Source organism: Diuraphis noxia, unplaced genomic scaffold (assembly GCF_037042655.1).
Source record: "Diuraphis noxia isolate RWA-SAM2 unplaced genomic scaffold, SU_Dnox_SAM2 contig0003, whole genome shotgun sequence".
NCBI lineage: Eukaryota > Metazoa > Arthropoda > Insecta > Hemiptera > Aphididae > Diuraphis > Diuraphis noxia.
In genome coordinates, this window is record NW_028301713.1 from 76,333,665 (window position 1) to 76,352,932 (window position 19,268).

Sequence of the window (19,268 nt, forward strand, 5' to 3'; positions counted from 1 at the left end):
TTGAAATAGTATAGTGTTTAAATATTATGAATTGTATCCATTTTTGGACGCATCTTAACGATGTCTGCAGTGTAGAACAATAGAACCAAAAACTTTTTACTTACACAACAATAATAATAGAGATGAACCGATGCCGATTTGTTTCCGATGTTTTTGTTATTGCAGCTGTTTTTGTTTACACACTATTATTGTAATAAATTATAATCAAAACACGTTTGAATGAACATTTATTTTATATTGTACGATAAATAACGACAAAATATACAAAGTAATAAATAAATTAATAATAATAATAATAATAATAAAAAAAAGTCTATACAAAAATTTGACAAAGTTGGCTTAACATAAAATGTATTCGGTTTTAATTAAACTTGACGATACACAATACATTTCACGGGGTCAAAAAAATATACACAAAAAATCGATATTAATTAAAAAATTATATTAAATATATTATCACAGCTGAGAATATATAATTTATGTTATATATTTATATAAAATGAAGTATTTAACATGACTAGATCGCCTGGTTGAGTAGAAAATAAAGTCGGAAACCAATGCGTTTATTATAATAATTATAATATCAGTTGTAGGTAGGTATAATAATAATAATAATAATATTATGTTATTATTATTATTATTTTTTTTAATATTATAGTAAAATGTATGACAGTGTTGAAAAAAATTCGAGTTATTCTTTCAAAATATTGTTTAGAGATATTATTGTTATTATTTATTATTATTATACTGAAATTCGTATTTATGGGGGAAAAAAATATGTCGACAAAAATAACAAAAAACGAAGCACTGGAGTATACATCAAAGTTCAGTACATTTCAAGTATGCATCTGCACACATCTATGAACTTATTTATTATTATCGTTATCATTATCATTATCGCCATTGTTTCGATTTGCTAAACGGTGCGCTGAATAATAGATCACCACCAAGTTATAATGATGTGCATACGTTAGCGTATATAGAAATTTTGGAGTGAATATTATTATTATCTGTGTGGAATTCGAGTGATATTTTGAATTCCCATAATATTTTAAATTCCCAACGTGTAAGTGTATGACGGGAGGATTTTCTTTTTAGTTCGGAGCTCAAGGAAAACAAAAAAATCGTTTCCTCACTTCGCCACCAAGCTAGTCACATTATAATATTCCCTCAAGTGCACGACTGTATGCATACACAAACTCACGAGTTTGTATTACTTATCGTTATACATTAATATAACATGTTTTAATAATAATAATAATTCCTCAATATTATTATCTTCTTTGGATGAGACTATGACTCGTCGATCGGTCTGACGTCAATACCGACCATAATATACCGTGAGTCTTGCATAGATCATGAAATAAATTGCGATAGGGTGGTGATAACTTTTTTCAGTGTACCGGTTTAGCATAGATCGTATACGGTCAGTTATAGCGATGACAATAACGATAACGAAATAATAACACGGCCGGACTATAGAAGGTTTTACAATTGACACCTATACCTATAATTATTGTGATACGAATGTTATAATAATAGTATAATAGTATAATAGTGTGTGTACGCGAGAATTTTGACTAGAAATCCAACGGGAAAACTTAAAATTAACATTAAAATATTTATATTTCTAAACATAAAAAATAATTATTATTATAAGTTAATCGACCGAAATACAAAGACGTATAGGTATATTTTAATGTAATAATATAATGCGTTATAATGTTTTATATAGTATAATAATGGGAACGTAGAAAATACAATTTTGTATATATATATATTAAAAGGATCGTGTTGAAAAGATTTATTTGTAATTTTTGGTTTTGAGCGGCCTCTTCATTGACATTGCATAAACACTGAAACAAAATTACAAAAAAGGCAAATTATAGCAATTATATATAAACTCGTATTATTTATGTAGTTGCATTGCATATACATATAATTATTTATTAAGAAAACCTAATATATAGTGTACTTAATAATATTATATAATTATTACAGTGGTATTAAAACGACTTTTGAAAATAATTAAAAAAGCCGTGTTTCTCCAAATAGCTTTATCGCGTATCTCGAGCTTCAGAAGTGGTAAACCATGAAGTTTTTGCATAATAATCTATTTCAATTTGTTTAACTCGATTATAATGATAATGGAAAAATAAACGTCATTATCGTTTCGTTTTTGGTAAAATTGAATAGCTGTGTACGTTATTAGGGTATTGTCTGTACAGCGTGCGATTTCCTTTCGTAAAATAATATACAAAGTTGTCGCCTGCACATTACACAATACCAAAATTATAGGTATTTTGGCATTACACTCTTTGTTATACATACTACAGACGTCGAGTGTTGAATTTATTAAAAAATAAAGTGAAGTAATGTACGTGGATACTGCAGCGGCAAATGCCAAGAGGTAAAAAAAATTTAGTACCTACGGCGTTATTGAACGTTTTATAATATTATTATTGTATGTTTAACATAAACGGTGTTCGGGAAAATTATAAGTTCACACGAAAATGTACCCACCCACTACTACCCACTCCAACCACTAACCCTCTATTCCACAGAAGCGTGATCCACTTTCACGTCATGTACCTATTCGTTGAGTATTCTAACACGACATATTTGAATATAATTATAAATTATTTCACATTATTGAATGTGAGTATGGCCAGCTGTCAAATAAAATACGATTTGTACTAATTAATATTAAAATTTATTTTTTGAATGTAATTTATGGAGTTTGCGGTACAAGCACAGTAAAAACATATATTTGTTTATTTTTATTTTATAATGCTGAAAATAACAAATTAAAGTTTAGGTGTTTTATCATATTTTTTGGAAAAATTCACAATAGACAATTTATAACTCTAACATTTAGAAGAATGTTGATGATAAAAACGTTAGTTTATTTTTTTAAATATCAATATTTTTATTTGTTTACTTTTTTTTTTGTTTTGGAAATTAATTTGAAACTTAATACATTTTTCAGAATATAATTTTTGGGAGTGTACAAGCATAACTAAATCTTAAATTATTTATTATCTATTTAATTTTTAAATATTTTTTCATACGTTAAATAAAATATCGATTTTTCATTTATCGTTTGTGATTTCTTTCTCGTACACCAAGCAGTATTATATCTATATGATACAATTATTTCGATTCAACCGATATTATCGCAACGCAATAATTATTACTAAGTATATGCGTAATGTAGCAAGTCATCACGTATGACACATCGTATCATGTCCGACTGCTCTGACAAACAGTGCGAATGGACTTGATTTTAAACAATTTCACTTTTCACTAAGTACAAGTACACACAAATAGACTATTTAAATTTGAATTATATAGATGACATTACATATTATTGTATCATAACATATTATATGCGTGGTTGTCACGCGAGATTTACAACGGTTTTCACAGTAGGCAGTCGAGAAACCAATTGAACAAACGGCCGCGACTATTCATTTCAAAATAATATTGCCCTCGTCGTCTAATGAATCTTTCCGATAAATGACATCACATACGTCTCAAAGGAATTGCAGGCTAAATTTTTTTAATTTTCAGCTGTCTCGGATGACGTTCAATACCAGCAGCTTTTATCGAATATAATGATGGTAATTGACAATAACAAACCGTGACATAGTGCTCGCACAAATAATATTTTAATTGATTATGATATAATTTCAAACTTTGTTCATTGTATTTCATTGCAGTAATTTCCAAGTGATATTTTTTTCTCATTTTTTCATTTCTTTTCGTTTTATTAGGGTTGAGTAGGCACGCAATGTGCCTTCAAGAATAGGATCTAGATAAACGTCTTGGTGACTAGACAAGAGAAACATAATAGTGGTGGCTGCGGTGTTTGACGTCAATTTGTGAGCATTCTCACTCAAATTGTTGTACACCGTCGATCCCGTGCCGTCCATTGGTCAACTTGATCGCTCAAGTTACTTGATTCACATTATTAAAGTAATTGGCATACTACAGTATCCTGATTACAGTACTACGCGAACCGGAGAAAACATTATGGAAATCATCGAAAAGTGAGGTCGACCAGAAATCTATATTATTATTATATATTCCTAAACACCGCGGTAATATAATAATAATAATAACATTATATACGGACGTTATATTATTTAATATAATATATATATATGCATACAAAACAGTTCACGGCGATCGAATGCGATAACCGCAATATAGATATAATACCTAATGTATATATTTTGCAGGAGTGTTATATTATATAATATACCTATAAACAAAACGCGCGGTATGTACCTATTAATTTGCAGCATTATCATCACGGAGAGTTAGTCACGGGGTCGATGGCCAAAACACTAAGGTAGGTATAATATAACGATAACGATGTTATAATAATATAGTGGATAATAAATTATAATGATAATATGTGAACGGTTATGTACCGCGAGCATGGTAGGTAGGCAGATATGTACCTATAATAATAATAATAATTGCCAAAATGTGCGCGTCCGATTTTCGACGGTCCCAATTCACCACTTGAAGGGTGGGCCGGTCGTGCTTCCGCTCATCATCTGTTTTTAATCGTACCATAAAATCACATTTGCACCGATGAAAATTTATAGATTTACCGTAGGTACCTACCTATATTAACCCGTGTGTGTGTATGTGTGTGATAGGTGTAGAGAAGTTTAAAAAAGGTCTTTGTGGTAAGGCAAAAATGATCTCCAAAAATGCAGCCCACTCTGGTGCAAATAAAATGTTCACATTTTAAGCACCACCAAAAAAATCGGCAAGGTAGTGATAGTGTGACATTTTGTTTTTTCGTTGTCATCGTAAAACATGCTACTGAGTTTTAGTCAAATTAAATAAACGGTGTGTGACAAATGACTGCCGATGACAAGTGGGAAAGCTTTTGACCGTTTTGTGGAACGTTATAGAATGTAAAACGCAATGTTGATGGTGTTTTTTTACATAAATCGGATACCAATTTTTAATTAATTCATATAATGATTACTATTTGAGTTACGTTTGGCTGCAATCACATTTTTAGCAAAATATTTGTTGTTGTTTGCAAAATGATAAAACGACAAATTTAATGTTTGCAATATTTTATTTGAATTACTAATCTGATATTTACTAAAAATGGCAACATAATAGGTGAACGTGAACATTTTAACCTTAAAGCAGTGCATCTTAAAATTCAGAAAAAATATAATATATTATATACTAATTTAAGTAAATATATATATATATTTACGTACAATATATGACTGAAATAAAATTTAAACAAATATTCCAAAACGCATAGTGATTTTATGGTTATTTAATGAAACTTATTTGTGGTGGGATTTACTGTAAATGTGTAGGTAGTGAATAGTGATATAATATTATATTGATAGTATATTTTTACGATTTAGTGTTGACGATAAATCTTCACTGCTCACAGGTTTCCAATATGCATCAAATCAAATATTTTCACGACCATAGAATTTAGTCGGTTTATAGCGACAGTTTCTTGCAGCCTAGCGTTTTCATTTCAAAGTTTTCCGTCTTGGACAAATTTCATTAAAGCGCGAGATTGGTATTTATTTAGCTCAACACGCGGCGCATCGCCCGATATTTAATTTGCAAGTTCAACATTTTTGCTTAAAACCCCAAGCGATATCACCGCGCCCACACTCTTCTGTGACTGCAGCGGAGTACGGCAAATATTATTTTTTATTATTAAGACAGCTGTGCATCGCAAAATCAGAACACTGTAATAATATTGTAATGATATTATTTTTATTATATAATATTATGGCATAATGGCAGGCAAGCAGGCAGCCGTAAAGTCTATCACGGACGTACAATGAGAAAATAGTCTGCTGTGAGAGAGGTAAGAGGTCGGAATTTTATAGAAATTTAATGAAGCCCCATTTCTACGTGCGTACATTTCAGATGCCATATTCGTCATAATTATCATGCATTTAAAATTTCTAAACACTATCGAAACCGAATGGATTCTGCGCTGAACTAAAATTTCTTTCGTCGTGTGTAAAACCGATACAAAAATAGTAATCGTCTGAACGTCTAATTTTGAAATGTGTTTTGTATACCTATTACTGAAGTTTTTATAACCTTCGCAAGTTGTCCTACGCATTCAGAAAATTCAATTTGAAATTGAACGAAAATTCTACGTAACTTCAGAAACACAATTGTCGTATTGTCGGTGCTTTGGCACATCGAATTTCTTCGATAAGACTTTGAAAAACAATATCGATGAAATTCGTCACACGTCCACAGCTATTATAATGTCAACTACGCGATACACCGTATATATTATTCTTATAATGACGAGTTCCAAAAACAATATAATATAATGTCGAAAGTTTTCGCCGATCACCTATACTCACTGAACGTAGTCTCATAAATAATAGTACCCAATAATAGTGGCATATGGTAATAAATAAAATTATGATATTATCTATTAGTGTTATTTTACTCTGGAACACCGCGATTGTATGGTGGTGTTTACGTCTGCTCAGGAATGTGTTATCGTCGATATTCCTATTTAGTCTCTTTTTTATTTTAGGTGTATGGTATTATTATTATAATAATAATTATACTACTCTGCGGCGAGTCGTCGTAGTAGTTGGTCGTCGTCTCGGTCTCAGTCTCTGTATCCGTATCCGTCGTCTTCGAACGAAACATAAACATTGACCTGGTTGTTGGTGCCGAGCCGCGGGTTCTCGCGCGAGTGACGGTACCGAGATAACATCGTCCGGCTGGAGCACAAACGCGCGCATCGCATCATCGTTATCGGTCGGGCGCATCGCTCGTGCCAAACGCCCGTGAAAACGACAGGTGCGGCCCGCCGGCTCGGTCGGATACCATAATAATATTAATATTATAATTCCAGTATAATATTATTTTATCGTCATCGTCATTATAATGATAATAATGTATGACACATGTATATTATATGTTTTCATAGTAATCGTATGTAGGTATATATATACAGAGTGTTTTCCCTCGTACACCATGTACCCGCAAATTGTACCGATTGTTAATGTTATCACAGCACACAATATTATGCGCTCGCCGACAAATAAAAGTATAATAATATAATATAAGACGCATTTCAGATTTCAGATTTTTCTCTCGAGCTTCCGCAAATTACTTTAATTGGTTTAATATTTAAAAAAAAAAATTAGGACAACCAAATATGCTATAAAGGCCGATAAGTAGAGATTATTTTTTAGGCACAAATCAATATTATATTTGTCAATACTGTCTTATTATAAAGAAGTGAAAAATCAAAGAAATTCTCAATAATATGTTTAAACTTTTAAAGTAAGACTATGTTGTATTTTAAGAAGACTAACTCATAATTACATATGTTTTGTTCGTTGTTTTAATGCTAGATAACTGAATATAGATAATTAAAATAAATGTCGAAAAATAGTATATTTTAAATTAATATGGTAATAATTTTTTAATTTGTGTTTTTTTTTCTTGGTGCGAATAACGAACAACGTTCATATCGTAGCTGTTTGATTACAGTCAGTCTATTGCGAAATCGTTAAAAAAAAAATGTACCTATATGAAAATGGTCTTCGACGTTCAAAATCTGCAGTGGCGTGGCATCCTGTATATCGTATTTAGGTGTATATGAAAAGGATTATCATACTTAAGATTTCATTTCGTTGTTTTTCGTATCTTGCTAAATGGACTACGCTCAGAAGGATCAAACGCCGCCCGCGACACGATTACGATCTGTCGGGCCACACTCTCTACGCGCGTCATCGCGATGCACGTACATAAATAATGCATACTTGCATATTATTATCATAATGTATAATATATTAGATAGATACGTCGTCGCGCGCCAACCTGATTACTATCCTCCGGTCACTATAATAATAATATTATTCCTACAAAATAATAATAATAATATGATAAACAATGCGGTACTGGTCAGTCGGTCAGAGGTGTGTATAAAAAAAAAAAACCACGTCCATTTTTAATTCTTTGTACCTCGATATTACTATAATAATTATTCAAATTATTGTAATAATTTTTACAACGTTCACATAGCTTACACGCACGCTATAAGTATTAAATCTATATTTAAAATATAATAACAATATCATCAAAGTGCACTGCGCACACACGCACATCTAATATTACTCCAATAATAATAATATCAACGACAATAATAATACCGGTGAGATTAACGGAACAATGCGCTTTTTGTCCAGTTTCCAGTAGATTTAATACGGTGCGCGGCCGAGGTGTACCGTACAAAAGCTGAATTCGGGTCGAGCGATTCCCATTGTTGGCGAGAAAATCGGCGGCGGCTGTGGTGGTATCCTTGGCACGTCCCTTTTCAGCCTTTTTAATATAATATATAATATCCCTTTGACGATGGAAAATAAAATAAAAACAAGATGAAAAATAAAATTCTGAAAAAAAACCTATTACATACTACGTTTTAGAAGTTTGCACGCAAACAACTTTTATAAGTGGAACGCGACGGCTAATACGTCGCGCTGTTCGCGTCCTTCGAAGATTGCGCGCAAACGATTCGGAAATGCGTACTTATAAAAAAAAAAAGAAAAAAAGAAAGCATTTTTGTCCTTTGACCGGACGTCATCCATGGCAGATCGGGCAAAACCGATAACCGCGTCGTCGGCGCGTAATCTAATAAATGTTGCGACGGAATTCGAAGTCCTTCGCGCGTTCGTATTTGTCCCCGTCGTCACTGGATGCTAATAAAATCTGTTTGATCGCCGAACCATGACCGACACGAAAGCGATGCCTTTAAATGTTCGTTAGGAAACAGCTAGTGATTTTATTGCCAAAGTACTAGAACCTATACTCGTATATTGTATTATTAAAGTTTTTGCGAAAAATTCCGATACGACTGTGAATCGTATAACTTGTATATATTCTGAGTTACACGGATCGGAATAGATAAAAAGTCTTCTGGCATTTTAATTTAATTCTCAATTAAAATATTTTCGACGAATCTGTTTTTTTTTTGTCGTGGATACCAAACTATATACTTATTTATTTACTTTTTTTTTATTATATTAAAATCCATTAAGGATTTATCGGATTGTACTTTGACGGAAATTTTATTCGGGTGCATTATTGTGCCCAGCTCTTGTCCATTGGGACGTTAAGCCGATTTTACAAGCGTTAACGGAACTATATACGTGAAAGAAAGGCATGTGTCCCCGACCGGTGTATATATATATATATATCGCTAAATCGATACCGATAGTTTTTTTTACATTTTAAGTCCCTTGTTGGGACAGTATTTTTATAGGTATTTTTTTTCTATAAAAAAACTAAACTTTGTCAACTTTTATACACCCCTTATAGTGGCATGTAATAAAATAAAATATACAAGTTTGGTCAACCGTTTAAAAAATTGTTTTCATTCGTTGGATGCCAATTCCTGGCAATCGATCAGAGGGTACGGCGTGGACATCAATTGTATTTCGTCGAATATAATATACAAGAATATTATCATTGAAATATTATCGAATCTTAAGTCAGACCATCTAGTAAAAATACTTTTAGAACTTAATTCATCTATTTTATTTCCAATCATGAATCATATATTATAGATTTGAATACTGATAATATCTGATTACATTTTAATTTATTAATCATAAAATCTACTGTCTGATATACGTATAGTTATTAAAATTCATTAAAATAAATTGAATTTTATTAGTAGGTACTTATATTGTACCTCTGCATTATAGGTTTTTATTCACTGCATTTGTATACGCCATATAATTAGATAAGGTTTTTATTTTGTTTTTTATTATATCATTCAAATAGTGTAAAAATAGTTCATATTAATTTTTAAAGAAAACTAGTTTTAGATTAATAATTTTTACTAAGTATAATATAGGCACCTAATATTGAAATATATATTTTATACGAGTTAAATCAATGAAATGTAAATATTTATTTAATATTATTATTTGGTAAAAAGTTTCATTAAAACTACCTAATGAAATGGTAATTGTTTTTAAAATAAATTATAGCAATATACTTTATTTAAGATTTACAATTCAATCATAATCTACGTAGGATTATATTAAATAAGTTTTTATATATAAAAAAAAGAAATAATAACCTATTTTACGTGTAATGAAAGTGTAGACTAGATAGGTATATATATATATATTTAATATATAATTAATAATATATATAATAGTATCACGGTATATGTATTACATTCGAAAACTGGTATGAATTATTAGAAAAACGAATACGAATTATTTGTATTTTTACTAAAACATATTTCCACACGAATACAAATATTAAATTAAATGTTGTATAATAATTACGTTGATATTTTCTATTGGAAATCTACGAAAAAATATTTCATCAACATAACATTAGTATGTTATTTGACACCAAACTGAAAAGTACTGGTAATATAGCTACTGCAATGTTAGAAATTAACGTTCAGTTTGCTCAAACTGTTTTGTGTAACGCACAAATGCAAGTCTCCCATTGCTTAGTCGTATCAGAGGGTTAATTATTGAATGGGCTAAGGTGTCGAGATTGGGTTTCTCTTTACACACACACACAAGCACACACATTCTTGTGTGGGGTGAATACGAGTACACGAGAGAGGCAGATGGGAAGCATTGTCGAGCAGATGTTACGTATTAGGGCGAAAAGACGCCAAAACTGAGGGTACGTTTTAATTTTGGAGGTAAAAAACATATAACAATAACGAGAGTAGTATATATAAACACCGTTTAAAAGGGAGAAAAAAAACGAAAAATGATATTTTGCAAGGATTTACACGTTTCAAACACGAGCTAATGAAATCTTCGTAAATAAAAGAAAAAATGGGTCCGATGTTGTAGTATACAAATGTAATGATGTAGAAAAAATGAACAGAAATAATAGGATTTGTGGCATTTTGTATTTTACAGTTTTTTTTTTTTTTATTCTAAATGATCTCCCGAGGCAAAAAATAAACTAGTTATTCTGGATAGTAAGACGCTATTTCTGTATTTTAAATGCATAGTTATTATTATTAAACTTTACAACTGGTTTACAAGTTTCAAATTAAAAAATACTTTATAGATAATAAAAGAGTTTGTATTTATTATTATTTTTTTTTTATTATTCCGTTGGAAATCCGATTTAAACATTGTAAAATTGCATTTAACATCTTTTTAGTGACTGAGGCAAAAAAAGTAAACAAACGACGATGTCAAGAGGTCCCAAACAGTTGAAGTTAACATCCATTCACACGTTAAGTATATACATAAAGTGTACCTAATGAAAAAAAAATGATATAAAGGGCTTTTTTCTTCACAAAGGTAGATAAACGTTTCGCCGGAGGGTGTCAAATAGCAAAGGGACCTTTTAGAGTGGTAAATGCAAATTAATGAAAATTATAACTTTTTATAAAAAGGATCTTAATATAAAGGCATTTTTAGATAGAATAGCCACTAATTTAATATCTATCCATATGTTTTACACAACATTATAACTACAATTGTTTAAACTTTAACATAACGAACTAATCGGAATATTAACGTTGACTATTTTATGTGCATTAATTTATTATTTTTTCCTATTTTCATAACGTATAATTGTGCATTGTACAAGTGTAAATGACAATTAATTATATTTTACTGTCGTTACGACAAGTTCTACTTCTATAACTGATAAATCTTTGCACGCAAGTGTTTCAAGTGACAGAATATTATAAATACCTACTTATTATTTAATGAATATAAATGTAACGCCTCAAGTAATTTTTTGTATATTATTATTAAATAATTTCTGATAGGTATGCTCGTCAAAAAAAAAACCTTTTATTCAACAATAAAATGAAATCAGGTTTAATCAGGAGTGAACATAATATGAAAAACATTTTGGTGTTGTGCATAAGTATTACTAAAATTATTATTATACACTATTATGATGATGATAATCTATTCTGTCAACTAGCTTATGTACGTGTCTTATTTACGTTAGTCCTCCATCTCTAGCAAAGAACATGAGGTACTTAATGAGAATCGTTCAGACGAAACGTGATTACCTGTGGGTACAAAATTCGGGATTATCCCTGAGGCGAGAATTCCGAGTTTTAGATTCTAAGCGGAGCGATTGGTGTGATGATGAATATTATTTTTTGTCTTGAGATACATTTTATAGTAGAAAATTCTTTGATCTCAAACTGAGAATAACCGCTTGATCAAATTTTATTAGACTGGCAATTTGAGGATAGTTATGGTATGTTATTTAATTATATTATCGCAGTACGTTTTTCAATAATCGAGGAAGAGATATTGTAATTAAAAAAATAATTAATATAAATATAAATTAATTTTAACTCAAAATTAAATTTTGATATTTTGTAGTAATTTAAAAACAAATAACCGTAAATACTTGAAATGTTCATCGAATATTTATATTTAAATTTTCTAAACCTATAGAACACAATTTACAAAATATTTTGGATCTTTTTAAGACATTTAACATGTTTGAATTTTTTACTGTATAATTTTGATAAACATTTTTGTGCTTGGTAAAAATATTTGATAATTTAATGGAAGAGGTTCCTCATAAGTTGTTCTTACTGAAATTAAAAACAAATTCGAGTGTAAATCCGCATTAATTTTTCACGAACGAATGTAGTTAACGAATGTCTTAAAAATCATGAATTATAGTGTCGTTAAAAATTCATAGATTTTTTAATTATTATACCTTGGAAATTTAAGACAAGATTCCTTATAAGTTTTTATTATGGAAATTTTACTAAAAAACAAAGTTTAGCATAATGCACAGCTACCTATTTTTTTATGTTGGTTTAAATTAAGACAATATTTGATATTCAAAGTAAAATAATGGTTTTTCTTAAACCGTTATTATCATTTTTATAACTAAAATATATTAACTGTAAAACTTAAAACATCCCACAATTATTTAAATTATTTTTTCTGTGCTCAATGAAATTTCCATTCTTAATACTAATTTTGCACTATTTATAGACATTCTAAATTTATAATTTTTTAATTAAACTTTTAAGATTTCTTAGAAGTTCGTAATTTTTTGTTACTGGATCAAAATGCTTGAAAGTGTAATACAAATTTTGTCATAATTCATTATTACAACAAACTCAAAATTTCGAAGTATACGATTTTGTTTTAATAAACAATTTATGGTAATTTATATTTTTTCTTAATTTTATGTTATAAAAATACATTTATATAGGTATATGAAGAAACTAAAATTACTTAAAACAATAATTTTTTTTGAAATATTACCTTTTGGAAAATCACGCCCAAAGATGCTGTGAAGAATCCACGTACGCTGGAGACAAGTAATACTTGCTTGACTGTACTGAAGCAGTCCTTGGTTGTTGGCTGCCGAATGAATAGGACGTCCTCAATGGTGTCGCATAGATATTTACACCGTTTCTGGACCGGGACATTAAGCTTTGACACTTTCTGACATCTGGCATAGCGAACTTTAGTTTTTCCCAGAACATTCGATCTCCCCAATTCACTTGTATGGAATTTTTCATGTAAACTCTAAGTTCTGGATCGACGTCTTTCGGCTGAATTTCACCAAGTGCAACAACAATTAGCCGTCCCTTTTTGTCTTTAAGACCCTCGTGCAATGCTGATTTGAATTCAAATCGACACCATTCAGATTCCACAAAATTTTTGGAAACAACCAGGATTGTTCTTTTTGATGACTCGATAGCTTCTACGATAGTATCAGCCACAAATGAGCTAACATTAAAATCTCGATAGTGTAGGCCTACCCTGTATCTTGGGTTGCCCTGTTCCAGCCCGGGGGCTAGCATCTGAGCAACGAAACCGTCATCTTTCAGACTGTATGTGACGTACGCATCGAACATCCTGTCATCTTCGAATGGTACGGTTTTATGACATATTCTGAATCCGCATTTATAGTACACCCAAGCGCGACACTCTTCTCTGTACACGACTACAAGGTACAAGATTAGCACCAGAGCTAAAATTATACACACAGCCGTTAATGCAGTTGGCAATACGTCCCTGACGATACGGTTTTCTACGATAGAACCAAAAAATGAACTACATTCAGTGGCATTTTGGTTCCGAATACTTACGTCCCTGTTGCCATCGGAATGGCACGTGACGGCGGCCGAGTCTGCGACCTTGTCACCGGACGCCATAATGTACCGTCGAAATGACTGAACGAACTCACAGTCACACGACCAAGGGTTGTTGGATAGGTACAGCTCGACCAGGCGCAAGTTGGTAGACAATATCCACGAGTCATAATCGTACAGTCTGTTGTGGTCGAGTCGCAGCACCTGCAGGCTCTTTAATGGTTCAAACGTCATGTTGCTGATGTAGCTAATGGAATTGTGCTGTAGGTACAGTTCTCGGAGGTTCTCCACGGTGTTGAACTCAGATCCGTCAAACCTTTCGATCTGATTGTCCTCCAAGTGCAGTACGGCTAGGCGCTTAAGTCCTGTAAACGTATCGTTGCGCACCGACCTGATCCCTGAATTGTTTGCGAACAGGATACGCAGGTTCTTGCGGCCCAGAAGCGCATGGCTGGACAGGTGGGTGAACAGATTTCCGTCCAGGTAGACCTCGGTAGCGTCCATAGGAATTTTGGCTGGAAGCTGGGTGTAGTTGGACGAGTAACAGTCAACTATATTGGAAGACCAAGGCTGATCGTGGTAGCACGTGCAGTTTGCTGGGCATGTCATTTCGCAGTCACACGCGTCAAACTCACAGCACTGGCACACGGCAAAACAGTGCGTCTTGTAAGTGCACACAAATTGCGCTGGGTTGATTTCGGACAGTGGCACGTACTTGTTCTCCCGGTTGTATAGTAGCTTACAATAAATTGACGGTATATCCATCACCTTTGGGTATTGACGTAACCCATCCAGTAAGTTGATACGTTGCAGCCACTCCATTTTACAGTCACATTGAAACGGGTTGCCGCTGATGTAAAACTCTGGTAGTGGTTTGTCTGAATGGACTGGTGCCAGCCGCAGCGCGTTGATATCCAACTGGCCAATCTGATTTGCGTACATGTCGGCCCGGGTGATGTTGGTCTTCCGCAAGAAAGTCCCCGTCTCTACAGTCATGATCTGATTGTCGTTCATAAGTAGTATCTCCACACTATCGGGTATTGAAGCTGGGCTGATGTACGTCAGGTAGTTGTACCTCACGTCCAGCTGACGGATTTTTATGGTGACATTGTTTTTATTGGACAACTCGGTCAGATAGTTTTTGTGCATGGCAAGCCATTCCAGACGTTCCGGTAACATCCCGTAATCAAAATCGTTTAGCACGTTATCAGATACGTTTAGCCACCTTAGACTGGACACGTTTCGAACAATATGTTCTATCGTTGATAGTCGATTACCATCCAGCCTGATCGCTTCTATGTTTGAAATGTTCTGAAACGCGCCTGGCGCCACAAAGTCGATCTGATTGTGTGCAACGCTTAATATTTGTAGTGAAATCAAATTCTCAAATAGGTTAGATGTTATATTGCGAAGCCGATTTCCCATCAATCTCAGACCATTTAAATTTGACATACCAAAAAACGAATCTGGGTCTATGGAATCGATTTTATTCTCTCCCAGGTCAACATTTTTCAGCATTCTCATTTCTCTCAAAGCCAATGGAATTGTTTTTAAAAGGTTCCCACTGAGGTTTAATTCCCGTAGTGTGGTGCAATTTTTAAAGCAGTCTTCGTGTACGTCTGTTAGTTTATTTCCATCTAACGAAAGCAGAGTGAGTGCATAGAGGCCGTTCAGAGCCAATGGACTGACATCGACAATTTTATTGTTCGACAGCACTAACGTGTCGAGGTTCCGAAGCGGTATAAATGCATCGCTTGGTATCGAATCGATTAAGTTACCTCCTAAATTTAGTATCTGTAGCGTATACAGATCGTGAAATATCGTCGGGTCGAGCTTGGATATTTTGTTATTCGACAAGTTCAACGTGACCAGTCTAATTAGACCCGTGAACGTGCTGGCGTCTATCCAAGTGCTGGTGAGAAGATTCGATGAAAGGTCTAGCGAAGTCAACTGGTACAGGTTGACAAACAGACCTGGAGACAGTGCACTGATTGAGTTATCTTGCAAATAGATTTGCTTAATACTATCGGCCACGTCCTTGAACATGTCGATGGGCAACGAGATGATGTTGTTGCAAGATATGTCAAGAATCTCTAAGCCTGTGAGCCCGCCAAGTGGCCTATCGTTGACCACTGATATCTCGTTACCAGTGAGCCGCAGCTCAGTGAGCCGCCGCAACGAGCTGAAACCGTTGGACGGCATTGCGGCAATTCGGTTCCACGATACGTCAATGAACTGGATATCCAGTGGACACTGACTGGACGTAGGCTTCCTCAGGTACGGGTTTGCGTCGTACACTTCATCGCGACCGCTGATCAACGGCTGCGGCGGCGGCGGCGGAGCGCGCTCTCCGAATCCCAAGTCAGCAACGTCCTGTATACGGTTCCTGCTCAGGTTTAAAATAACCAGGTTAGGTAGCTGACAAAATGCGTTCTCGGGCAGCGCGACTATGTTGTTGGTGCTCAGATCCAACCGTTCCAGGCGGGCAGCGTGCGCGAAACTACCGGCCGCTATTTCGACGGTCATGTCGCTGTCCGGCCAATCGGACATGCCTGTTCTGACGGTCAGGTTTCGGAGGTCCGTGAGCCCGGCAAGTGTGGCGGCCGGCCACCGAGCCAGCTTGCACGCGTCCAGCTCGAGCTCACGGAGCCGCACGAGGTGTGCAAAACTCTGGTTCTCCATCGAGCTGCGGGCCGTGACTGCGGGATCACACGATATGAGCAACGAGACGGTGTGCTCGGACGGGATGGCCGAGAAGTTTGTGGTGTCCATCTCACTGTTGATGGTCCGGAGTGTGCACGTCAGCAGCACTTCGTCGACGTGACCGTCGCGGACCTTCCACGCACAGTCCTCCGGCGCGTCATAGTTGAACTGCGGACCGGACGACGCGTTGCTGTGATGATATTGGCCGCACACCGAGTGCCACATCGGTACGAGTATAAGAATAGCGAATAGCACGCACATACTCGCGGTGTCAGCGGGGCGGAAGCGGTGGTCACTCGTCGACCGAAAGCATACGCTAGAAAACGGTCGGTGCGGCGCCGACGAACATCACAAAAACCACGGGAGGGTTGACAAAAAAAATTACTAATATATTAACACTTAACCGCCGCGAGCGAGGGTGTCGAGATAAAAAATAATATCGAAAACGCGCAGAAAATAAATTGTATCGCGCGCGCGATATGACAGTTAGTAATGGTGTGTTACGATAAATTTTTTACCGAGTACTAAGCAGTGTCAGGGTATCGGCGATCCGACGGCGAAATCGTTATTTTTGTTGTTATCACTTTTATTATAATTATTAATATTAAATGTCGGTTTCGATAACGACGACGACGGCTGCTGCGACGGTAGCAGTGACGAGGACGCCGTGTACATGGCGCGACGGCGACGAACTGTTCGGTGCGGTGCGCGAACGCTGACTAACCGTGTCGGGCGGTACATGCTCGTTTACGACTGCCGTCGAGCTGGTGTGGTGCCCGCGCGCACTACACTAGCGCGCGCGCCAACGACGCCGTTTTATTCCCCGCGGAGACCGACGACGACCGGGCTCGACAGTGGCGCGACCGTCGACTCGAACCACCAGAAAACGTTTTCCTTTTTTCTCCTGTCTTTAAATATATTTTTTTTTCGTCCTTTCCCCCCCCCCCTCAACCACCGCGCGTCATCCTGTCGCCGCCGCCGTTTTGCAACCCCCCACAAACAGCTGCATACGAACACACACGCGCGCACGCACTGCACCGCAGTACCGCACACAGCATACCTACCCGTGTTATTGTGTACGAGAGACACGCGCACACACGGCCGCAACAACGAGTCGTGCGAGTCCCCTCGATTTTATGACAAAATCAAAAACGTAAAACAAATAATATTAGGTTTTTTTTTTACTAATTTATTATTTTTTATTTTGTTTCGCCCGGTGCCTATCAGCACAAGCGATCGCCGCATGTTTTATCGTTTGTCATAATACTTCATATTATTATATTATTATCGTCGCTGCTTGCGTTTTATAATATCGTGTAGTACCTATTTTATACGTCGTGCCGCAGTGCCATGCGTAACGTGATTAAACGAGTGGAACGCACGCACCGCGATCGTTGCCGTGTGCACATATTATAATATTAATAATATTATTATTATTATTATTATTATTGTAAGGTTTACAGAGGTAGTCACCGAGCTAAGTACAAGGGAGAGAGAATGGAGGGTTTACAAGAGAGCACTCGTGCCGCCGAGTGCGTTAAAATATTATATATAGGTACCTATCTAGGTAGTTAATATTTTCGTTTATATACCGTTTCGAGTTTACTTCTGTCGAGGGCCGTCGCTATTACCCGAATTGGCGCCGTAATAAATACATAATAATAATAATAATATTACTGTGTGTGTGTGGGTTCTCTCGTTAAAAAAACGAAAAATATAAAACTCTGTACGATTCGATCCCGACGAATGTAGGTAAGGTATACTATTATACCATAGTGTTGCCCTACGGCGTCGGCGGTTTGTTTCGCTGCAAATAGGGCGGAAATGAATCTCGTGAAATTCGTTATTGTGCATATAGCCGCAGCCTTTGGGTCTTCGACTATCCTTCCGACTTCTCCTGAGAAGTTTGTATATTTTTATATTTTTTAAGCTGCATCACAGACGGCTTTGTGTATACCAGTAAAACATCATCGAATATAATATAATATTTATTGACATACCTACTGCTGCGAGACTTTTGTCGGTTTACATTAGTATTATGCGAATGGAACGAATGGATGACAATGGAAAATTAAATATTGCTATTTTTTTATCTTTAAAAATAAAATTACACAGTGTTCTGTGAAAAAAAAATCATTTGCAGAAAATTGTAGAGTTCTATGTGTTAAAAAAAATTATTAAAGTGTGAATTCTAAAACTGTAATATTTTATTTAAATATTAATAAAATACAAATAGTACATGACAGCATACCGAGTGTATTAATTAAATGTCACAAATGAAACCCACAAATATTAATCATGTTTATTTTTATTTTTATCGAGGCGGTCTATTTTAATTAAACTAGCAAACATTGAATTATTAAGAATACTTCTACAAAATACTATACAGTGTACGATGATAAAAATGATTTCCGGTTATAACTGAATT

The 19,268-nt window shown here is 34.7% G+C and overlaps 1 protein-coding gene across 1 annotated transcript; it reads right to left on the reverse strand.

The window, feature by feature from the left end:
• Positions 1-214: 214 nt before the first annotated feature.
• Toll-6 (Toll-like receptor 6) lies at positions 215-17,627 on the reverse strand. The gene is made up of 2 exons (XM_015515972.2): positions 13,302-17,627; positions 215-1,856 (listed from the first exon to the last, which is right to left on the reverse strand). Exon 1 carries the CDS (start codon positions 17,099-17,101, stop codon positions 13,313-13,315), a length of 3,789 nt encoding a protein of 1,262 aa, XP_015371458.1. The 5' UTR covers positions 17,102-17,627; the 3' UTR covers positions 215-1,856; positions 13,302-13,312.
• Positions 17,628-19,268: the final 1,641 nt, after the last annotated feature.